Source organism: Nerophis lumbriciformis, linkage group LG18 (assembly GCF_033978685.3).
Source record: "Nerophis lumbriciformis linkage group LG18, RoL_Nlum_v2.1, whole genome shotgun sequence".
Taxonomy (NCBI): Eukaryota; Metazoa; Chordata; class Actinopteri; order Syngnathiformes; family Syngnathidae; genus Nerophis; species Nerophis lumbriciformis.
This window is the reverse complement of record NC_084565.2, coordinates 37,702,055-37,726,693: the sequence shown is the minus strand read 5'-3', so window position 1 is coordinate 37,726,693 and position 24,639 is coordinate 37,702,055. Positions and strand designations below refer to the sequence as shown.

The 24,639-nt window shown below is 41.3% G+C and overlaps 1 protein-coding gene across 2 annotated transcripts; it reads left to right on the top strand.

Moving 5' to 3' along the window:
* Window positions 1-5,547: 5,547 nt before the first annotated feature.
* dbt (dihydrolipoamide branched chain transacylase E2) lies at window positions 5,548-23,271 on the top strand. 2 transcript variants are annotated; one of them, XM_061978305.2, is made up of 11 exons: window positions 5,548-5,668; window positions 9,916-10,060; window positions 12,572-12,647; window positions 12,724-12,905; window positions 12,979-13,106; window positions 13,172-13,418; window positions 13,497-13,663; window positions 13,733-13,810; window positions 22,091-22,282; window positions 22,342-22,413; window positions 22,482-23,271. In XM_061978305.2, the coding sequence occupies exons 1-11, from the start codon at window positions 5,627-5,629 to the stop codon at window positions 22,647-22,649; spliced, it is 1,497 nt and encodes a 498-aa protein (XP_061834289.2). In that variant the 5' UTR covers window positions 5,548-5,626; the 3' UTR covers window positions 22,650-23,271. The 2 variants fall into 2 exon arrangements, with proteins under 2 accessions (XP_061834289.2, XP_061834290.2); XM_061978306.2 differs by lacking the exon at window positions 5,548-5,668 and adding an exon at window positions 6,137-6,238.
* The last annotated feature ends 1,368 nt before the right edge of the window (window positions 23,272-24,639 follow it).

Genomic DNA, 24,639 nt, shown 5'->3' with positions numbered 1-24,639 from the left:
ACCTTTACATTTACTTTTACCAAGTCACAACATTTAGGAAATACGTCTGTAACTTTTCAGAATTCAGAATCTTTCAGCTCATATACATCAAGTGGCAAAGCATCAGTTGCATCTATCAGATTAATCACTTGAAATTAATTTGTCTTTTCAATCACATAAGTGTGAAGGTGGTCATCAAAATACTTAACAGTGAGAACTCTTGTGGTTAGAGTGTCCGTTACGGTTCTGTAGTTAACATGGCAGCCAAAGTTGTACTCCACTGCAATCTGGGTAAAGTCTTTTTCATTGCGCTTCATTCTTTTCATTTCATAGCCAGTACAATTATCTAGAAAAATGTTTCTAGAAAAATCTCCGTATAAAACTTCATCGTGCAGAATTTAAACAAAGTACTACTCACTAAGGTTTTGCTTATCTCTAAAATATATACAAATCATTTGTTTTTGGGCTTTCATTGAACCCTGCAATATGTGTAGTATATTGAATTTTAGCATTTGTGATGTCACATCCTTCCTTAATAAGTGGCCATTGCATCATACTTTATAATTGTTCAGCAACCATTCTAAGTTACAGTTTGGTCATTAACATGGGCAGCTATTGCATCATAGCTTATAGATGTTCAGCTAACATTTTAAATTATGATTTGGTAATTAACATGAACATTGATTGCATCATACCTTATAGCTGTTCAGCCTACCGTTCTAAGATACGGTTTGGTAATCAACACGAGCGGCGATTGCATTATACCTTATAGCTGTTGCGCAAGAAACCAAGTTATACTACTCTGAGTCATACGTTGGCCTATGTCATGTTATATGCATTTGGCGTATTCGGCTGCAAAATTGTCCAACAAGAAGTTCACGTGCAAGTTTAACAACAAGCAAAAGAATCAAAGCAGCACTTGTCTGATATTGCTAAAGTGTTGACTCCCAACTCAATCAATCAATCAATCTTTATTTATATAGCCCTAAATCACAAGTGTCTCAAAGGGCTGCACAAGCCACAACGACATCCTCGGTACAAAGCCCACATACGGGCAAGGAAAAACTCACCCCAGTGGGACGTCGATGTGAATGACTATGAGAAACCTTGGAGAGGACCGCATATGTGGGTAACCCCCCCCCCCCTCTAGGGGAGACCGAAAGCAATGGATGTCGAGTGGGTCTGACATAATATAGTGAGAGTCCAGTCCATAGTGGATCCAACATAATAGTAAGAGTCCAGTCCATAGTGGGGCCAGCAGGACACCATCCCGAGCGGAGACGGGTCAGCTGCGCAGAGATGTTCCCAGCCGATGCACAGGCGAGCGGTCCACCCCGGGTCCCGACTCTGGACAGCCAGCACCTCATCCATGGCCACCGGACCTGTGCCCCCCCCCCCCCCCCCCCCTCAAGGAAAAGGGGAGCAGAGGAGAAAAGAAAAGAAACGGCAGATCAACTGGTCTAACAGGGGGGCTATTTAAAGGCTAGAGTATACAAATGAGTTTTAAGATGGGACTTAAATGCTTCTACTGAGGTAGCATCTCTAATTGTTACCGGGAGGGCATTCCATAGTACTGGAGCCCCAATAGAAAACGCTCTATAGCCCGCAGACTTTTTTTGGGCTCTGGGAATCACTAATAAGCCGGAGTTCTTTGAACGCAGATTTCTTGCCGGGACATATGGTACAATGCAATCGACAAGATAGGACGGAGCTAGACCGTGTAGTATTTTATACGTAAGTAGTAAAACCTTAAAGTCACATCTTAAGTGCACAGGAAGCCAGTGCAGGTGAGCCAGTATAGGCGTAATATGATCAAACTTTCTTGTTCTTGTCAAAAGTCTAGCAGCCGCATTTTGTACCAACTGTAATTTTTTAATGCTAGACATAGGGAGACCCGAAAATAATACGTTACAGTAGTCGAGACGAGACGTAACGAACGCATGAATAATGATCTCAGCGTCGCTAGTGGATAAAATAGAACGAATTTTAGCGATATTACGGAGATGAAAGAAGGCCGTTTTAGTAACACTCTTAATGTGTGATTCAAACGAGAGAGTTGGGTCGAAGATAATACCCAGATTCTTTACTGATTCGCCTTGTGTAATTGTTTGGTTGTCAAATGTTAAGGTGGTATTATTAAATAAATGTCGGTGTTTAGCAGGACCGATAATCAGCATTTCCGTTTTCTTGGCGTTGAGTTGCAAGAAGTTAGCGGACATCCATTGTTTAATTTCATTAAGACACGCCTCCAGCTGACTACAATCCGGCGTGTTGGACAGCTTTAGGGGCATGTAGAGTTGGGTGTCATCAGCATAACAATGAAAGCTAACACCGTATTTGCGTATGATGTCGCCTACCGGCAGCATGTAAAGACTAAAGAGTGCAGGGCCAAGAACCGAACCCTGAGGAACTCCGCACGTTACCTTAACATAGTCCGAGGTTACATTATTATGGGAGACGCATTGCATCCTGTCAGTAAGATAAGAGTTAAACCACGACAAGGCTAAGTCTGACATACCAATACGTGTTTTGATACGCTCTAATAAAATATTATGATCGACGGTATCGAAAGCAGCGCTAAGATCAAGAAGCAGCAACATAGATGACGCATCAGAATCCATCGTTAGCAGTAGATCATTAGTCATTTTTGCGAGGGCTGTCTCCACTCGCTTTACATTGGGAAGACCAAATGTTGAAACCGTGAGCCAAGATGGTGTGTGGAAAAGCTAAATGCCTGTGTCAGTCTCCTGATAATAAACATAATAGAGCAACAGATTGAGACAAAGTTCTGCTAGATAGTGCCGTTGCGTACTGAATTTGCCAATGACTGGTGATTTTGGTTGTCTACCCAAAAAGTCTCTGACAGTAAAGAAGGCCGACAATGTTCTATTAAAAAACAAAAGCCTTTTCCTTTGAAATTTCATGAGTTGTTTGATCATTCAAACTAATTGATATTCAAACAGAATATATTAATTGATGAAAATTGGGCTGTCTGCACTCTCAAAGTGCATGTTGTTGCCAAATGTATTTCATATGCTGTAAACCTAGTTCATAGTTTTTAGTTTCCTTTAATGCCAAACAAACACATACCAATCGTTGGTTAGAAGGCGATCGCCGAATTCGTCCTCGCTTTCTCCCGTGTCGCTGGCTGTCGTGTCGTTTTCGTCGGTTTCGCTTGCATACGGTTCAAACCGATATGGCTCAATAGCTTCAGTTTCTTCTTCAATTTCGTTTTCGCTACCTGCCTCCACACTACAACCATCCGTTTCAATACATGCGTAATCTGTTGAATCGCTTAAGCCGCTGAAATCCGAGTCTGAATCCGAGCTAATGTTGCTATACCTTGCTGTTCTTTCCGCCATGTTTGTTTGTGTTGGATCACTATGTGACGTCACAGGAAAATGGACGGGTGTATATAACGATGGTTAAAATCAGGCACTTTGAAGCTTTTTTTAGGGATATTGCGTGATGGGTAAAATTTTGAAAAAAACTTCGAAAAATAAAATAAGCCACTGGGAACTGATTTTTAATGGTTTTAACCCTTCTGAAATTGTGATAATGTTCCCCTTTAAAGAGATCAGTAAGCACATTGACAGAGGTGTTAAGGTCAGCTTTCAGCATCTCTGCATAGACAGAGTCTATGCCGGCGGCTTTCCCATTCTTCAAGGCTTTGATGGCAAATACTACCGTTACGGAAACTTCTATACATGTAACACAAAGTGCAAAGCCATAGGCTCATACAAGTTCAGTAAATAATTTAAATTTGGAACACCGCATCATAGTTTTCACAGCTTTTTGGTTGTTAGAGTTAGAGAGTGTTTTAACGTAAAGTTCTAATTCTTTTTTAAAGGCACAAAAAGTATTGAGAAACTTACATTTATGAATATAAAACTTAGCCAATAGTATAACGAGGTTGCAAAGGTAAAATTCATTTTCAAATTTTTGTTCATACTGTGTAAATAAAAAATTTTTTTAATTTAATTTTAATTTTTTAATTTTATAAACCTTTATTTATAAACTGCAACATTTACAAACAATGGTGGAATAATAATAATCAAAATAAAACAGTAAAAATCAGCGCCAGGGGGTTGTAAACTCAATAAAGTAACTAAAATAGAATGCAAAAAATACATATGTATATATATATATATATATATATATATATATATATATATATATATATATATATATATATATATATATATATGTATATAACAAAGTGCAAAGCCATAGGCTCATACAAGTTCAGTAAATAATTTAAATTTGGAACACCGCATCATAGTTTTCACAGCTTTTTGGTTGTTAGAGTTAGAGAGTGTTTTAACGTAAAGTTCTAATTCTTTTTTAAAGGCACAAAAAGTATTGAGAAACTTACATTTATGAATATAAAACTTAGCCAATAGTATAACGAGGTTGCAAAAGTAAAATTCATTTTCAAATTTTTGTTCATGCTGTGTAAATTAAATTTTTTTTAAATTTAATTTTAATTTTTTAATTTTATAAACCTTTATTTATAAACTGCAACATTTACAAACAATGGTGGAATAATAATAATCAAAATAAAACAGTACAAATCAGCGCCAGGGGGTTGTAAACTCAATAAAGTAACTAAAATAGAATGCAAAAAATACATATGTATATATATATATATATATATATATATATATATATATATATATATATATATATATATATATATATGTATATAACAAAGTGCAAAGCCATAGGCTCATACAAGTTCAGTAAATAATTTAAATTTGGAACACCGCATCATAGTTTTCACAGCTTTTTGGTTGTTAGAGTTAGAGAGTGTTTTAACGTAAAGTTCTAATTCTTTTTTAAAGGCACAAAAAGTATTGAGAAACTTACATTTATGAATATAAAACTTAGCCAATAGTATAACGAGGTTGCAAAGGTATAATTCATTTTCAAATTTTTGTTCATACTGTGTAAATTAAATCAACTTTCCTTTTTAATTTTAAATGTTTTAATTTTATAAACCTTTATTTATAAACTGCAACATTTACAAACAATGGTGGAATAATAATAATCAAAATAAAACAGTACAAATCAGCGCCAGGGGGTTGTAAACTCAATAAAGTAACTAAAATAGAATGCAAAAAATACATATGTATATATATATATATATATATGTATATAACAAAGTGCAAAGCCATAGGCTCATACAAGTTAGGTAAATAATTTAAATTTGGAACACCGCATCATAGTTTTCACAGCTTTTTGGTTGTTAGAGTTAGAGAGTGTTTTAACGTAAAGTTCTAATTCTTTTTTTAAAGGCACAAAAAGTATTGAGAAACTTACATTTATGAATATAAAACTTAGCAAATGGTATAATGAGGTTGCAAAGGTAAAATCCATCCATTCAGCCATTTCCTAACGTTCGGGGTAAAATTCCTTTTCAAATTTTTGTTCATACTGTGTAAATTAAATCAACTGTCATTTTTTTTTATTTTATAAACCTTTATTTATAAACTGCAACATTTACAAACAATCGACAAATAATAATAATCCAAAAAAATTAAATTGAATCCACTTTCCTTCTGCTCCGTTCAGTCTGCAATGACGTCACTGCGAGCTGATTGGCTGCTGGCGGGGCGTGCGGCTGCTACGTCACGGTAGAAAAAAAATGGCGGCGATGACAAGAGGCTCCTCTGCGGTGTTCAGACTGGTGAGAAAAGTCAACTTTTAACAGACAACCCCCCCCCCCCGTAAAATGTCTCAGGACGCGGTCGTCGGCGTGGAGCCGTGGCGTCACGGCGTCCTCTTTACGTCACTTGTCGGCTGCAGTAGCTCCTCTGCTACGTTGATGCTAACAGGCTAGCAGCAAAACAACGATACATTCCCAGGGAGGTTAGCACTTGCAGTTAGCCTCGCACATTGGGAAGTTGCTCACCACAGGAAAATCAACTGCTCAATTGCCAGTTTTGACGCATAAATCCTCACAGTTCACCGAATAGCCAGCTCAATTAAAAAGTGATATTACCATGGCAACCAGGCAAATTGAACGCTCCAAAAGAGGTCCAGTCATGAAGGACTTGATGTGCATCTGTAGACATGACAACAATTCAATCAATGTTTACTCATATAGCCCTAAATCACGAGTGTCTCAAAGAGCCGCACAAGCCACAACAATTACATTGGGTTCAGGTGTGAGCATGGGCTGGGCGATTGGAGGACAAACAGTTTTTGACCGTGTCGTGTCGTGCCGTGACAATGCTGTAATAATGTGCCATTCAAGGTCAGCATACTTTATGTTGTATAGCCTACATTTGATTTAATTTAGATAGCTTGGAATAAACGGCTTGTCATATCCAAACTAGAGATGCGCGGATAGGCAATTATTTCATCCGCAACCGCATCAGAAAGTCGTCAACCATCCGCAATCCACCCGATCTAACATTTGATCAGAACCGCATCCGTCCGCCATCCGCCCGTTGTTATATATCTAATATAGACGATGCAAGGCATTAGTGAGGTTATAAAGCTTTTGCCTGTTAAAGAAAGGAGACTGATCCAATGCAGTGCAGACATTCGCGTGCCACGCTGTCACGACCCAGACGCACACCAGTGCGCAATCATATGGGAGCCGCGCTGAGCGCACCTCCAAGCGCGTCTCGCTGCCGGCGACGGCCGGGTATATGGGCCCGACGCTCCAGCGCCATCCATTTTCAGGGCTAGTTGATTCGGCAGGTGGGTTGTTACACACTCCTTAGCGGGTTCCAACTTCCATGGCCACCGTCCTAGCTGCTGTCTATATCAACCAGGGTGAGCCCCACCCCTTTCGTGAGCGCACTGCGCGCGGAGTGACCCCTGTTACGCGCCCCCGGCAACAGGGGTGGCGGGCAGGTAAGCTGCGCGGGCGGAGCGCGCGGAGTGACCCCTGTTACGAGCCCCCGGCCACGGGGGTGGCGGGCAGGTAAGCTGCTTACCTGCTGCGCGTGACGCCGGCCGCGGCGAAGGCGGACGAGGCGGGGTGTCGGTGCGGTGGGCGCGGTGGTGACCCTGGACGTTAAAGTTAAAAGTTAAAGTACCAATGATTGTCACACACACACACTAGGTGTGGCGAGATTATTCTCTGCATTTGACCCATCACCCTTGATCACCCCCTGGGAGGTGAGGGGAGCAGTGGGCAGCAGCGGTGGCCGCGCCCGGGAATCATTTTTGGTGATTTAACCCCCAATTCCAACCCTTGATGCTGAGTGCCTACGTCGGGCCCTTCTCGCGGATCGCCTCAGCTACGGCTCCCGGTGGGGCCCTCTCGGGGGAAGGGGCCTCGGTCCCGGACCCCGGCGAGGCGTCCCTTCTCCGCTCCGTAAAAGTGTCCATCTCTTTTTTTTTTTTTTCTTCTGTTGTGGCATATGCTGCAGGTGCCTGCTCGTTTTTCGTATGTGGGTAACAACATTTAACTATGTATATATATTTCCGAATTGGTTTAACTGCCACCCGCCTGAATCTATTTAAAATCTAATTTTTTTCAACCGCCCGACCCGACCCGCGGATAAAATCAAATTTTTTAAAATTTCATCCGCCCGATCCGCGGATAATCCGCGGACTCCGCGGTTGTGCCCGCAAACCGCGCATCTCTAATCCAAACACATTTCTACAGTACTGGAAATTCTATCATTTACAAACTGGTCAACACAGTCGCCCTCGGTATCAGCCCAAAGGTAAACGCTGTACAATGACAATCAACAATGTCCGCACAAAGAAGGATAAAAACAACTGAAATATTCTTGATCGCTAAAACAAAGTAGATGCGGGACATATAAAAAAGAGAAAAAGCCACCAAAATAGGAGCGCAAGACAAGAACTAAAACACTACACACAGGAAAACACCTAAAAACTCAACGTAAGTCAGGGTGTGATGTGACAGGTGGTGACAGTACACCTACTTTGAGAAAAGAGTTATAATTAGTGATGGGTTGATGAGGCGTCATGAAGCATTTCGACACATTGCAAAACTGTATTGATACTGTGTCGATACTGTGTCACTAAATACTGACATCTGCTGGACATTAAAAATCCCTACAGGCAACCTATGGAACGACTCAACTGGCACTGATTTTATGACCTAGTTCAGTGGTTCTCAAATGGGGGTAAGCGTACCCCTGGGGGTACTTGAAGGTATGCCAAGGGGTACGTGAGATTTTTTTTAAATATTCTAAAAATAGCAACAATTTAAAAATCATTTATAAATATATTTATTGAATAATACTTAAACAAAATATGAATGTAAGTTCATAAACTCAGTGAAGCACAAGCTCAGGTTTGTCACTAAAATGTCTGTCAAAAAGAACTGTGAAAAGAAATGCAACAATGCAATATTCAGTGTTGACAGCTAGATTTTTTGTGGACATGTTCCATAAATATTGATGTTAAAGTTTTTTTTTTTTTGTGAAGAAATGTTTAGAATTAAGTTGATGAATCCAGATGGATCTCTAATACAATCCCCAAAGAGGGCACTTTAAGTTGATTATTACTTCTAGGTGTTGAAATCTTTATTTATAATTGAATCACTTGTTTATTTTTCAACAAGTTTTTAGTTATTTTTATCTTTTTTTCCAAATAGTTCAAGAAAGACTACTACAAATGAGCAATATTTTGCACTGTTGTACAATTTAATAAATCAGAAACTGATGACATAGTGCTGTATTTTACTTCATCTTTTTTTTTTCAACCAAAAATGCTTTGCTCTGATTAGGGGGTATTTGAATTAAAAAAAAATTCACAGGGGGTACATTGCTGAAAAAAGGTTGAGAACCACTGACCTAGTATATACAATAATATAAACCAAGTCATTGTATTTCATTTAGGATTATTTCATAACTTCATTTAAATAAAAATATATTTTTTGTCTTTTTTAGATACAGTCAATAAATAATGTGAACATGTATCATAACATGGAAATCTAAGAGAACGTGTTGTGAATGAGGTTGCTTGTGGACCTGGAAAATATTATTTATCTATTTTTACACATTTTTATTTAAAAAAAACCCCGGTTTTTCCAACGTATTCAATTTTAGACGCTTTCTCTTCTTAGTTATTATTTCTCCGGCTGTAGAAAAGACCCGCTCACAGGGCACAGAGGAGGCGTCAGTGCGACACAGTTCGCGTATCGGTCACGTGACCAAAACAGCTCATGATCGGTCACGTGACTTTCTAAAAGCGGTACGCGCACCGACACAGGGTTTCGCTCTATGAGCTCGACGCATGCGCCGATGCATCGGTGTTGCCGGACCCATCACTATTGTATAGCCTACATTTGATTTAATTTAGATAGCTTGGAATAAACGGCTTGTCATATCCAAACACATTTCTACAGTACTGGAAATTCTATCATTTACAAACTGGTCAACACAGTCGCCCTCGGTATCAGCCCAAAGGTAAGCGCTGTACAATGACAATCAACAATGTCCCCACAAAGAAGGATAAAAACAACTGAAATATTCTTGATTGCTAAAACAAAGTAGATGCGGGACATATAAAAAAAAGAGAAAAAGCCACCAAAATAGGAGCGCAAGACAAGAACTAAAACACTACACACAGGAAAACACCTAAAAACTCCAAATAAGTCAGGGTGTGATGTGACAGGTGGTGACAGCTACTTTGAGACAAGAGCTATAGTGATGCATGCTTGGTTATGGTTTAAAGTCATATCCAACAATTGCGACGACGACTTTTTACTGTCAACTGAGTTTCATTTTTTTAATTATTTCTGCTAGTGGTGTGCCTCCGCATTTTTTCAACGCAAAAAATGTGCCTTGGCTCAAAAAAAGGTTGAAAAACACTGCACTAATGAAACACAGTCATACTTCATTGCGCTAATGACACGGTATTTATCTATGTAAATGAAAGAAAATGGAACTACACTAAGCGTCGCCTTTGTTTTGAATTATATGTGTGGTGTCCTGTCAGCTGATCCAGCAGTACCGCCACCAATGTTTACGTCTGCACCAAACGAGAGTCCACACGTGTCTCAGCTCGCTCCCCGCCAGAGTCGACAGGAAGTTCCAGAACAGAAGCTTCCAGATGTGGAGCCGGACCCTACACACGTCAGCAGGTCAGTAGGTGTTTATTGGGGGCGAATTTGAAGCCGCGAGGTAGGTAGGTCTTTATTGTCATTGCACGAGTACAACGAAACGGTTCGAGATTAGACAAACAAACAGTGTAGAGTTTTACAGAACAGGAACGCTGATGGGTCGCCACAAGGCGCCCCGGAAAATATGGGAAAAGGGTAAACACTGGGGAAGGATGAGTAAAAAAAATACAATCAAAGACCTAAGGTGGCCCAGTCTGGAGTGGGAAAAAAACCTCCATAGCAAAGCACATATACTGTACATATTACAACATACATGTTGTGTGACTGTCAGAAACTAATTAGTCATTGAGAGTGGAAAGCAGGGCTCTGTTTGACACGCTGGGTCCAAGGATGCAACATGAAGTCATTACTGGCGTTTTGAGGGTGATTTATTTTCCATTTGAGTAAACACAACGGGTGTAACGGTAAGTGTTTTTGTATTGAACCGTTTCGGTGCGGGGGTTCCGGTTCGGTTCGGAGGTGTACCGAACGAGTTTCCACACGGACATATTAAGTAGCGTAACGCACGTTGTGTAAAATATGCACACCGAGGCACAACACACGACATGCTAGCAGCTAACGGGCTAGGATAGACTGACCGTACATCCTCTTTTCACCGGACATGTCCTCTTTTGCCGAGCTGTCAGGGCGGAGTTTCTTAAATGCCTCAAATGTCCGGCATTTTGAGTTATGGTTGCGGGTATTTTCAATGTACGTTCAGGGTTAAGAAGGGGTTAAAAACAAAACAAATTGTGAGGGAGGGGCAGAGACAGAGAGAGCGAGAGAGTTATGATAAACGCGCATGTGTCGCCAGGCTCTGCTTTTTATGCATAGATTTATCACATTTCATTTTCTACTATCTATAGCAGGGCTGTCAAAAGTGTGCCCCGGAGGCCATTTGCGGCCCACAGCTAATGTTTTAAAGGTCCACGGCACATTCTAAAAATACTATTAAAATAAACAAAAACATAACAAAAGTGAAATAAAAAAGCTTAAAGGTTAAATGTCATTTAGAAAAAGTTGCAATGTTGACTAATAAAACAAAGCTGTTTTTTTTCTTTCAAACTTTTATTGCTCTAAACATAATATTGAATCAAAATCAATGTTATTATGGATTATTGACCTATCCAAGGTTCCCATTACTTCACATCAAATATTCCACTAAGAAAAATATTTCTGGTGGAAGATTTTGCAAATTTGGTAAATAAATAACCCCAAAATTTATATTGTTGTTTTCTTACTGTACCGCAAATGAACCGAACCGTGACCTCCAAACCGAGGTACGTACCGAACCGAAATTTTCATGTACCGTTACACCCCTAGTAAATACAATACATTACATGCAGAGGGATTTGCGGTCAACAGAAGTAACGGCACCCTACCTTACTCTCTCTCCATACAAGCCAAACAGCTCACAGGCAGGTGCAGGTGTTATTCATTCAGCAATCATTCAGCCCCACACACACTCCGCCCACACAGCCACACACACACATAGCCACACCCACTATCCCAGGTGACAAGTGAGAAACAAATCCCTGCCTCTACAATACATATTGAGACTAGCAACAGAGGGGAGGGAGTGGGGGCTACGGTGGCAGGCTGCAGCTCTTCCGGCGCTGCCCAGCCATCCATCACCCCCTAAGAGATTCGCCTCACGGGTGTTGGATGGGGGGTGGGGTATGTGTGTGTGGCGTGTATTTTTTGTGGATGCATGTGTGTGTGTAAGCCTCTGTTCCGCGGCCTTGGTGTCGTGCAGCCGCCAGTCAGTCCAAAGTCAACAACAACAAGTGTGTGTCCATGAGAGACAAGAAGGGAGTTTGTTGTGTCTTCGCTGCACTGTCCTTCAGGAGAGTCTCGAAGCCAGGGAAACAATCCAAGTTAGAATGTTTTGTATGCGAGTGAAAATAACATTTGCTTTGCACTCTAAATTGTCAATGACTGGTCCTCAAAATTCATCCCGCGGGGAAGACAGTCCGATGTGATCCAAATCACAAGAGTGGCCACAGTTCTTCCCGCATCCTCGGAGTACTTTGAAGACTGCCAGCAACTTCCAATTTGTCGACAAACCAGTGCAGCGCTTACTCCAATCATCAGATGTCCTGTTGTCATAATTCTCAATAGGCGGATATCTTCACGTCCTCGATTGAGAGGGTCGCCAGGCACGCGGCACTCCTTCTCCCAAGAGTCCGTCGTGTGTCCAACAACAACTGTCCCCCCAAACCCAAGATCTTGTCAATGTCGTTGAGGCCAGTTAAATAGTTCCAATGTTTAGATTTGGAGAGCAGTGCAAAAAGACGCAACAAGAAAGTTAAGACAAGACAAAGAAGCAAGCAGGAGAGATAAGGGAGAGGAAAGGGGAGCGTCCGCCCTCGATGAGTGCCAGTGAGAAAAAGCTCACACCTGATTGGTCCCCACTTCGTTTTCACATTTGATCTTGTGCCGGCCATGCCCATGATGTTGATTATGATGTCACTGAAGACGTGTGTCGTGCAGGGGCCCGAGGACCCATCGTCCAGTTTAAACTGTCGGACATCGGCGAGGGAATCATGGAGGTGACGGTGAAGGAATGGTATGTTGACTTTGGAGCTGCTTCCTGGCATCTTCTTCTCCCTGCGGTTTCTCAAACGTGCCGGGCGTGCCTGCAGGTACGTCAAGGAGGGGGACAAAGTGTCGCAGTTCGACAGCATCTGCGAGGTTCAGAGCGACAAGGCCTCCGTCACCATCACCAGTCGCTACGACGGCGTCATTCGAAGGCTCTACTACGACACGGACGCCATCGCCCTGGTGGGCAAGGCTCTGGTGGACATCGAGACCGAGTCCAGTTCAGGTGCAGATCAGAACACGGCACGTGGTCCCGAAGCGTTTCTGACCCCGAGCACTGAACGCCTGTGCTTGTCCAGACCTGATCCAGGAAGAGGATGTGGTGGAGACGCCCGCCATGGCTCGGGAGGAACACACCCACCAGGAGATCAAAGGTCTCAAGACCCAGGCCACACCTGCGGTCAGACGCCTCGCCATGGAGAACAATGTAAGTCTTTACGAGTCCTCTCCAAGTGTTTCCAGTGGTCTCATGTTTGACCTTTGACCTCTCAGATAAAGCTCAGCGAGGTGGTGGGGACGGGCAGAGACGGACGCATCCTGAAGGAAGACATCCTGAACTTCCTGGCCAAGCAGACGGGAGCCATCTTGCCTCCAACCCCGTTTCAGGAAATCCAGACTCCGCCTCCTCCCCCTCCCATTGCAGCTGCCCGGCCCGCAACGACCCTATCAGGCCTTAAAGCTCCACCCACCATGCCCAAACCGGTCTTCACTGGCAAAGATGTCACGGAGCCCCTCAAAGGTCAGCCTGACAGCAGAGGGACAAACCTGGGATAAGATGCTAATATTAGCATAGGTCATGAGTCTTTTTGCTCTCCAGGCTTCCACAAAGCCATGATGAAAACCATGACGGCGGCTCTCAAGATTCCTCATTTCGGTTACTGTGACGAGGTGGACCTGAGCCGCTTGTCAGCTCTGAGGGCGGAGCTCAAGTCTGCCGCCGAAGGTCGAGGCGTCAAACTGAGCTTCATGCCCTTTTTCATCAAGGTAGCACAGTCTTTCTTGAATCTGATGTGTGGATTGACCTTGATTAACCTTGAGCTCTGATTGGTTTAGGCCGCCTCCCTCAGCCTCGCCCACTTCCCCATCCTCAACGCCTCATTGGACGAGAGCTGTCAGAACATCACGTATAAGGTGAGCCGAAACTGGCTGCGATATTAGTATAAGTATCATATTTCAAGAGTGTATATACATTATGTGTATCATCTTATTACAATGTGTGGCTGGGCCAATATTAGGCATTTTGACATTCACTAAATTGCCAAAAGTATTTGTCCACCTGCCTTTACTCACTAATGAATTTGAAGTGCCATCCCATGGAATTGTCCAAAATGTTTTGGTATCCTGGAGCATTCATAGTTTGTTTCACTGGAACTAAGGGGCCAAGCCCAACTCCTGAAAAACAACCCCACGCCAGAGGTGGGTAGAGTAGCCAGAAATTGTACTCAAGTAAGAGTACTGTTACTTTAGAGATTTATTACTCAAGTAAAAGTAAGGAGTAGTCACCCAAATATTTACTTGAGTAAAAGTAAAAAGTATGTTGTGAAAAAACTACTCAAGTACTTAGTAACTGATGAGTAACATATACGCACACACATATATATATATATACCGGTACATATATATATACACACACACACATATATATATATATATATATATATATATATACATATATATATATATATATATATATATATATATATATATATATATATATATATACACATATATATATATATATATATATATATACATACATTGATATATACAGTATATCATTTATATTGATTTATTTTGCCGTTTTTGTTTACATGTTAAAGGTGTTTTAATGAATATACATGCATGTTTAACACATATATATTCCTTTCTTTCATGAAAACAAGAATATAAGTTGGTGTATTACCTGATTCGATTGACTTGCATTGATTGTAATCAGACAGTGGTGATGATAACGTCCACGTTTTCAAATGGAGGAGAAAAAAAGTTCCTCCTTTCTGTCTAATACCACATGGAAGTGGTTGGTTTTTGCCATCTTATTTGTCCAGCTTCCATATTCGTTTTTATACACTTTACAAGAAATACATTGGCGGCAAACTCCGTAGCTTGCTAGCTTGTTTGCGTTGGCTTTCGGAGACTCTTATTTTGAAAGCGCAGGCGCAATGGAGCGGCACTTTTATTGTGAAGACAGAAACTGTGCAGTCAGTCTTTAGGCTTTTGACGGGATGTACAATTGAAATAAAAAAGGGTATTTTTTCCTTCACACTTTTGATTGATTGATTGGAACTTTTATTAGTAGATTGCACAGTACAGCACATATTCCGTACAATTGACCACTAAATGGTAACACCCCAATACGTTTTTCAACTTGTTTAAGTCAGGTCATGTGACCACCTGGCTCTGTTTGATTGGTCCAACGTCACCAGTGACTACATCTGATTGGTGGAACGAAGTGAAACGTCACCAGTAAGGCAGGCACTATGGAGGTCTGTCTGACAGACCAAAACAAACAAAGCGTGCATTAACAGATCGATAAAAATTAGTAGCGAGTAGCGAGCTGAATGTAGATAAAAGTAGCGGAGTAAAAGTAGCGTTTCTTCTCTATAAATATACTCAAGTAAAAGTAAACGTATGTTGCATTAAACTACTCTTAGAAGTACAATTTATCCCAAAAGTTACTCAAGTAGATGTAACGGAGTAAATGTAGCGCGTTACTACCCACCTCTGCCCCACACCATAATTCCTCCTCCATCAAATTTCACACTCGGCACAATGCAGTCTGAAATGTAGCGCTCTCCTGGCAACCTCCAAACCCAGACTCGTCCATCAGATTGCCAGATTGAAAAGCATGACTCATCAGTCCAGAGAAGGCGTCTCCACTGCTCTAGAGTCCAGTGGCGACGTGCTTTACACCACTGCATCCAACGCTTTGCATTGGACTTGGTGATGTATGGCTTAGATGCAGCTGCTTGGCCATGGAAACCCATTCCATGAAGCTCTCTGCGTACTGTACGTGGGCTAATTGGAAGGTTACATGAAGTTTGGAGCTCTGTAGCAACTGACTGTGCAGAAAGTCTTTGCACTATGCGCTTCAGCATACGCTGACCCCTCTCTGTCAGTTTACGTGGCCTACCATTTGCTGGCTGAGTTGCTGTTGTTCCCAAAGTCTTCACTTTTCTTAAAATAAAGTTGAGTTTGGAATATTTAGGAGCAAGGCAATTTCATGACTGGATTTGTTGCACAGGTGGCATCCTATGACAGTTCCACGCTGGAAATCACTGAGAGCGGCCCATTCTTTCACAAATGTTTCCATGCCTAAGTGCTTGATTTTATACATCTGTGGCCAAGTAATTAGGGCACCTGATTCTCATCATTTGGATGGGTGGCCAAATACTTTTGGCAATATAGTGTATATCGATATCGGCCTCTTTTTATCGTTATCAGACTCTTTTTTTTTTTCTTTAAATACAACAGAACTACCGTATTTTCCGCACCATAAGCCGCCCTGGGTTATAAACCGCGCCTTCAATGAGCGGCATATTTCAAAACTTTGTCCACCTATAAGCCGCCCCGTGTTATAGATCGCATCTAACTGCACTAAAGGAATGTCAAAAAAACAGTCAGATAGGTCAGTCAAACTTTAATAATATATTAAAAACCAGCGTGATGTGGGCGCGCATGGAGTCGTATATCAACATGGACGGAGCTGCGTGAAAAAAGCCACCCGGCCTCTTCGCGTAAACTTCCCTTAACCACTCGCTCATCTTTTCTTCATCCATCCCTTCGAGTTAGCTTTTATGATGACGCCGGCTGGAAAGGTCTCTTTTGGCAAGGTCTTCCTTTTGAATATCACCATGGGTGGAAGTTTCTGGCCATTAGCATGGCAAGCTAGAACCACAGTGAAGGATGACTTCTCATTCCCTGTGGTGCGAATATTCACCGTACGTGCTCCCGTTGTATCCACAGTGCGGTTCACAGGAATATCAAAAGTCAGTGGAACCTGGTCCATGTTGATAATGTTCTCTGGCCGGATCTTTTTTTCAGCTATCTTGTTTTTACAATATGCACGGAAAGTAGCCAGCTTTTCTTGAAAGTCTTTAGGCAGTTGCTGTGAAATAGTAGTCCGTGTGCGGATGGAGAGATTGCGTCTTTTCATGAACCGGAAACCTGTCGCTTAGTAGGAGCCATTTTGTGGTCTTTACAGATGTAAACACACAAAGGAAATGAAACGTAATATCCGCGCGCTTCTTCTACGGGGGCGGGTGGTTGCTTACAGTAGAAGAAGAAGCGCTTCCTCTTCTATGGGGGCGGGTGCTTACCTTGGCGGTTGCTTGCGTAGAAGAAGAAGCACTTCCTCTTCTACGGGGAAAAAAGATGGCGGCTGTTTACCGTAGTTGCGAGACCTAAACTTTATGAAAATGAATCTTAATATTAATCCATATATAAAGCGCACCGGGTTATAAGCCGCACTGTCAGCTTTTGAGTAAATTTGTGGTTTTTAGGTGCGGCTAATAGTGCGGAAAATACGGTACAGTATTTTCCAGACTATAGAGTGCACCGTTATATAGGCCACACCCGCAAAATGCTTGAAGAAAAAAAACATGTTTCCATATATTAGCCGCAGCAGACTGTAAGTCGCAGACATATACGTTGTGAAATGAGTTATTTACACAGAAAGATTCTGTAAATTGAATTATTTTAATTGTTTGCAAACACTGCAGTAAAACGACTGCGCAAAGAAAACAGAAGTCGTCTAGCTGCGGAAGCTAGCTCTCCAATTAGCTGCATGTCCACAGTGACGTTTGGGTGAATTTACAAAACTGAAACAACACAAAAAGAATGCAATTGTAAGTTAATAACGTGTCAGCACATTAGCTAAAGTTAACGACGCTAGCATCATTACATTACGATAGCACGTACAAATATGCATGAAAACACTGCTGCAGACATCAAATGGAACGGTTTAGTAAGTATAAACAGTATTAGTTATATTGTAAAACTTACAAACGCTGATCGGAGTGAAGAATCCTTTTGACGGAATGGCACTTGTACTTCCGTGTGAAAGCTCAGTCAAAACAGAACAGTACTGTAGTACTATAGCACTTGCAGTGAGCTAACTCGCCCAAAAGGTGGCGCCAAAGCACAAACAATAACACCTTTTCAGTGTCTGTTTTTTTAAACTATTTGCAATATGGCCATCAGCTAACAAAAATCCATAAATTAGCTGCAGCGCTTTATAAGCCGCAGGGTTCAAAGCTTAAAAAAAAAGTGCTTGTCAGCCAGATCGAAAAATGTCTCAACTATAAGTTACATGAAGGAGCTTATAGTGAAGGAGTTCAGTGTTTACAATATTTCAGGGTTCCTCACGAGGAAACCTTACAATTTATAGTACAGGCCAAAAGTTTGGACACACCTTCTCATTTCAATGCATTTTCTTTATTTTCATGACTATTTACATTGTAGATTGTCACTGAAGGCATCAAAACTATGACACCTGTAAAGTGAAAACCATGTCAGGTGTCTACCTCTTGAAGCTCATCGAGAGAATGCCAAGAGTGTGCAAAGCAGTGATCAAAGGGTGGCTATTTTGAAGGAACTAGAATATAAAACATGTTTTCAGTTATTTCACCTTTTTTTTTTGTTGAGTACATAACTCCACGTGTTTTCATTCATAGTTTTGATGTGACAATCTACAATGTAAATAGTCAAGAAAATAAAGAAAACATTGAATGAAGAGAAGGTGTGTCCAAACTTTTGGCCTGTACTGTACATAAACAATACTTACAATCCATAATTTGTTTGTCATTAGGTAGATGACGAGTTAGTTATTGTGATGTAGAGAAATCCCATATTGTTTTTTCAAATTTTCCCAGGAGAGTTCTCATATTTTGAAATGCAAATGTTGATGCCAATCTGAACCGCAGCATCAGACACAAGTAATACAAGTGTTTGTGAAATCCGCGGATGTTTTTTGGGGCTAAATTAACCACGTTAGTGCCACATTAAACTAGAGATGTCCGATAATATTGGACAGCTGATATTATCGGCCGATAAATGCTTTAAAATGTAATAATCGGAAATTATCGGTATCGGTTTCAAAAAGTAACATTTCTGACTTTTAAAAACGCCGCTGTACGGAGTGGTACACGGACGTAGGGAGAAGTACAGAGCATACTTGCCAACCCTCCCGATTTTCCAGGGAGACTCTCGAATTTCAGTGCCCCTCCCGAAAATCTCCCGGGGCAACCATTCTCCCGAATTTCTCCTGATTTCCACCCAGACAACAATATTGGGGGAGTGCCTTAAAGGCACTTCTTTTGCGTGCCGGCCCAATCACATAATATCTACGGCGTTTCACACACACAAGTGAATGCAAGGCCTACTTGGTCAACAGCCATACAGGTCACACTGAGTGTGGCCATATAAACAACTTTAACACTGTTACAAATATGCGCCACACTGTGAACCCACACCAAACAAGAATGACAAACACATTTCGCACCGTAACACAACATAAACACAACAGAACAAATACCCAGAACCCCTTGCAGCACTAACTCTTCCGGGACGCTACAATATACACTCTCAACCCCGCCCACCTCAACCTCCTCATGCTCTCTCAGGGAGAGCATGTCCAAAATTCCAAGCTGCTGTTTTGGGGCATGTTAAAAAAAATAATGCACTTTGTGACTTTAATAATAAATATGGCAGTGCCATGTTGGCATTTTTTCCCCCATAACTTGAGTTGATTTATTTTGGAAAACCTTGTTACATTGTTTGATGCATCCAGCGGGGCATCACAACAAAATGAGGCAATTCCACGACTGTATATATCGGTATCGGTTGATATCGGAATTGGTCATTAAGAGTTGGACAATATCGGATATCAGCAAAAAAAGCATCCCTACATTAAACTAGGGCTGAAACGACGCGTCGACATAGTCGACGTCATCGGTTACGTAAATACGTCGACGCCGTTTTTGTGCTTCGACGGGTCGCATATTTACGTCACACTACCGTCATGGCGGAGCGCAAAGCAGACGATGCGAGCGAGGGGAAAAAAGCACGCCAAAAGTCGTCAAAAGTGTGGGAGTATTTCAATAAACGGCCTAAGAAGAAACGCTACTTTTACTCCGCTACTTTTATCTACATTCAGCTCGCTACTCGCTACTAATTTTTATCGATCTGTTAATGCACACTTTGTTTGTTTTGGTCTGTCAGACAGACCTTCAAAGTGCCTGCCTTACTGGTGACGTGTCACTCCGTTCCACCAATCAGATGCAGTCACTGGTGACGTTGGACCAATCAAACAGAGCCAGGCGGTCACATGACCTGACTTAAACAAGTTGAAAAACGTATTCGGGTGTTGCCATTTAGTGGTCAATTGTACGGAATATGTACTGTATTGTGCAATCTACTAATAAAAGTTTCAATCAATCAATCAAAAGTGTGAAGGAAAAAAGACTACTTTTTAACCAACCGTACATCCCGTCAAAAGCCTAAAGACTGACTGCACAGTTCCTGTCTTCACAATAAAAGTGCCGCTCCATCGCGCCGCGCTTTCAAAATAAGAGTCTCCGAAAGCCAGCGCAAACAAGCTAGCAAGCTACGGAGTTTGCCGCCAATTTATTTCTTGTAAAGTGTATAAAAACGAATATGGAAGATGGACAAATAAGATACCAAAAACCAACCACTTTCATGTGGTATTAGACAGAAAGGAGGAACTTTTTTTCTCCTCCATTTGAAAACGTGGCCGTTATAAGCAATACTGTCTGATTACAATCAATGCAAGTCATCAGAATCAGGTAATACACCAACTTATATTCTTGTCTTCATGAAAGAAAGGAATCTATATGTGTTAAACATGCATGTATATTCATTAAAACACCTTTAACATGTAAAAAAAACGGCTAAATAAATATAAATTATATACTGTATATGTCAATGTATGTATATATATGTGTATATATATATATGTGTGTGTGTGTATATATATATATATATATATATATATATATATATATGTATATATGTGTGTGTGTGTGTGTGTGTGTGTGTGTGTGTGTGTGTGTGTGTGTGTATATATATATATATATATATATATATATATATATATATATATATATGTGTGTGTGTATGTTACTCATCAGTTACTCAGTACTTGAGTAGTTTTTTCACAATATACTTTTTACTTTTACTCAAGTAAATATTTGGGTGACTACTCCTTACTTTTACTTGAGTAATAAATCTCTAAAGTAACAGTACTCTTACTTGAGTACAATTTCTGGCTACTCTACCCACCTCTGCTAATAATGTTGTTGTATGCACAACGGCTATAAACGAACATTCGAAAAGAAAACACCCGACAGCGTTCTTGCCATCACCATCAACTAGTCAATCGTCCGCGTGAGTATACGTTGTCATCATTACACAAAAACATGAATGTGTCATTTGTATCTGCGTTGTAAATTCATAAACTAAAACACTGTTTCGCTCTGAGAGGCGCGTTTGGCGTGCCTGTTCAGTGTTTACAAAGATGCGCTCCTCTTTAACGCTAACGTTAATTAGTTGTGCAAATACCTTTTACAACATTAACAGTTACATATACTATGTACAAACCAACAATTAACTTTCACTTTAATCATACTATCATTGTTGTGTTATTAAGCAAAATAAGCAATACTTTTACTTTTGTTGAAATGTTTACACTGTTACAGAATATTTCGTTTTGCACTTTTTTGTATTGGATGTTTATCTTTATTTTTGCACATTTTAGCAAATAAGCAATACTTTTACTTTTGAAATGCTTATACTATTGCAGAATATTAAGATTGCACTGGATGTTTACTTTTATATTTGCACATTAAAAAGCAAATAAGCTACTTTTAATTTTGTTAAATGTTAAAAGTTTTAAATGTTTACATTGTTACAGAATATTTTGTCATGTTGTTGTCAATGTTGACTGAGTGGCCATACTTTTTTTTTTGTAAATAAAAGCCATGCCTTTTGAAAAAACTGGCCTACATTTATTTTTTCATCTTCATTTTAAATAAAAAAAATAATCGGTAAAAGGAAAAATAATCTATAGATTAATCGAAAAAAATAATCTATAGATTAACCGATTAATCGAAAAAATAATCTATAGATTAATCGATAGAAAAATAATCGTTAGCTGCAGCCTTACATTAAACATTATGTCGCTTCTGGTCCGACGTTTCCTCAAAAATTCTGTAAAAAAACGAAACAACATCAAGCCTTGTCCAGCTGTTCACTGACATATACTATTCATGTTTAAATAACTTACTGCCAATGAATATCCGCTCCAAAAATCAGTTATTGGCCCTTTTGACTACTACTAATTGGTTAAAAAACCAAAAACATATCTAGTGTGTATCATGTTGTTTGGTGCGGCAGGCGTCCCATAACATCGGCGTCGCCATGGACACCAGCCTGGGCCTGCTGGTTCCCAACGTGAAGAACGTGCAGCTCCTCAGCGTCTTTGACGTGGCACAGGAAGTCAACCGCCTCCAGGGGCTCGGCACCGCCGGTCAGTTGGGAACGGCCGACATGACCGGAGGAACCTTCAGCTTGTCCAACATCGGATCGGTGAGTTTCGCCGATAATGTTCAAGATGCTCACAAGCTGACGTGTGTTTGGGGGGGTAGATCGGAGGGACTTACACGAAACCGGTCATTCTCCCCCCCGAGGTCGCCATCGGAGCTCTGGGGAAAATTCAGGTGTGTCAGACTTGGGTGCGTTTGATTGGCCTGCTTTGACGTGCGTCATTTCCTCGTTTTTCCTTCAGATTCTCCCGCGCTTCGACAGCGCCGGTAATGTAGTCCGCGCTCACATCATGAATGTCAGCTGGTCGGCCGATCATCGTATCATCGATGGCGCCACCATGTGTCGCTTCTCCAACATGTGGAGAGACTATCTGCAGAACCCGGCCAGCATGCTACTGGACCTCAAGTAAAGCTGTGCAGTTCTTTGTTCTCACACGCCTTTGCCTTGCGGCCTTTGAGTGGGGTGCTGAGTGAAAGAGGCTGGTTCTGGTTTGAGGTGGTCTCACATGACCCCTGGTGCGGAACTTAAGACTTGGATCACGTGACCAACAGGAAACAAGGACATTGCCACTGCTGTAGCCACGCCCTTTCAGAGGTCTAGTACCTTTTTAATAGATAATAATGAAGAGGTTCCCTATTGAAACTTTTTAGAGATAAAAGTTTATTATACTGTTACAGCCTCGTCTTCCGTCATCAAGCGGGTGGTCTTCTGCCCCCTGCTGGTCACATTTATTCTGTCTTTTTGAACAGATTCCAGAGGCGTTTGGCATTCGTCTTCCTTGTGTGCTGTTCATTGTATTTGATTAAAGTTGGCGTCTTAGGGGAAAAATGAAATTAATCAATTTGTCTATCACTCACTCCACGTCATAGTAACACTTGTCTAGTGTGTGCTTTGTCTCCATCTGCTGGAACACTGCAAAAACTACAAGTCTATCAGAGGTGCTTGAGGTCTTCCACGTGTGTCCTTCTCTGTATTTTTGTAAAAGTTGTGTTGGCGTCTTTAGGGGAAAAATAAACTATGAACTGAACTAATCGATTTTGTCTTATCACTGAAGTGTACTCACTGGATCGGTTCGCAGCCGAGTGTGAAGCGACTGGGATGAGAATCAGCACCTCCAAGTCCGAGTCCATGGTTCTCGCCCGGAAAAGGGTGGAGTGCCATCTCCGGGTTGGGAAGGAGACCCTGCCCCAAGTGGAGGAGTTCAAGTACCTCGGAGTCTTGTTCACGAGTGGGAGAGAAGTGGATCGTGAGATCGACAGGCGGATCGGTGCGGCGTCTTCAGTAATGCGGACGCTGTATCGATCCGTTGTGGTGAAGAAGGAGCTGAGCCAGAAGGCAAAGCACTCAATTTACCGGTCGATCTACGTTCCCATCCTCACCTATGGTCATGAGCTTTGGGTTATGACCGAAAGGACAAGATCACGGGTATAAGTGGCCGAAATTAGTTTCCTCCGCCGGGTGGCAGGGCTCTCCCTTAGAGAGAGGGTGAGAAGCTCTGTCATCCGGGAGGAGCTCAAAGTAGAGCCACTGCTCCTCCACATGGAGAGGAGCCAGATGAGGTGGTTCGGGCATCTGGCCAGAATGCCACCCGAACGCATACCTGCCAACTACTCCGGTTTTCATCAACCTATTCCGGGTTACGTTTGCAGTGATAAAAAATAAGTTTTTTCATTAATTAAAATTTGTTTTGTTTTTTTAAGTTTTATTCACGAAATCGCGTAACAACAATGACAATCGACACTGCTTCCCGTAACTTCCTATCGAGCCATTCCGAATGCCATGCGCGAGGCTATTTATAGCACCGCTGCCAAGCACGAGGCACCTGTTGCCATTGTTTCCAAACGAGCGAACGATCATGGAATCAGCCGGAGAAAAATCGCAAACGAGTCTTAAACCGAAAAGAAAACTGCAGTCATTCCGTGAAGAATATTCAAAAGCCTATCCGGGAATAATTATCCGTTCCAAAAAGGGTGAAAACTACGCGAATTGCACCTTGTGCAGACAAGATTTTTCGATCGGACACAGAGGAATTAGCGATGTAAAAGACCACGTTGGGACAAAAGAACACAAGTCTAATGCCGTTGCTAAATTTGGATTTTAGCCACAAAAAGGTAATGACACCAATGTTATCTATTGGAATTGTTTAGTACTGTTATACTGTTAAAAGTGTTTATACTATTTATGCTTTCAAGTCCAAGTTGAAGAAATCTTGTTAAATGTTGACAGCATAACTACCAAAATACAGAAGTATGTCCTTAATATTTTTGCAGTGCTATTTCTGTTGAAAAGTTCAAATGATTACATTAGAGATGTGATGTGCCACTTTTCAAGTGTCTGATGGCTTAAATTAATTTTCATGAATTTTTCATATTTTGAATTCTTTTGAAAGGCTTACAAAA

Bases quoted from the DNA above. Each gene is read 5' to 3' on its own strand.
- dbt (XM_061978305.2), top strand. From the start codon at position 5,627: ATGGCGGCGATGACAAGAGGCTCCTCTGCGGTGTTCAGACTG. The intron at 10,061-12,571 runs GTCAGTAGGTGT...TGTGTCGTGCAG, and splicing joins GACCCTACACACGTCAGCAG to GGGCCCGAGGACCCATCGTC. The intron at 12,648-12,723 runs GTATGTTGACTT...GCGTGCCTGCAG, and splicing joins GAGGTGACGGTGAAGGAATG to GTACGTCAAGGAGGGGGACA.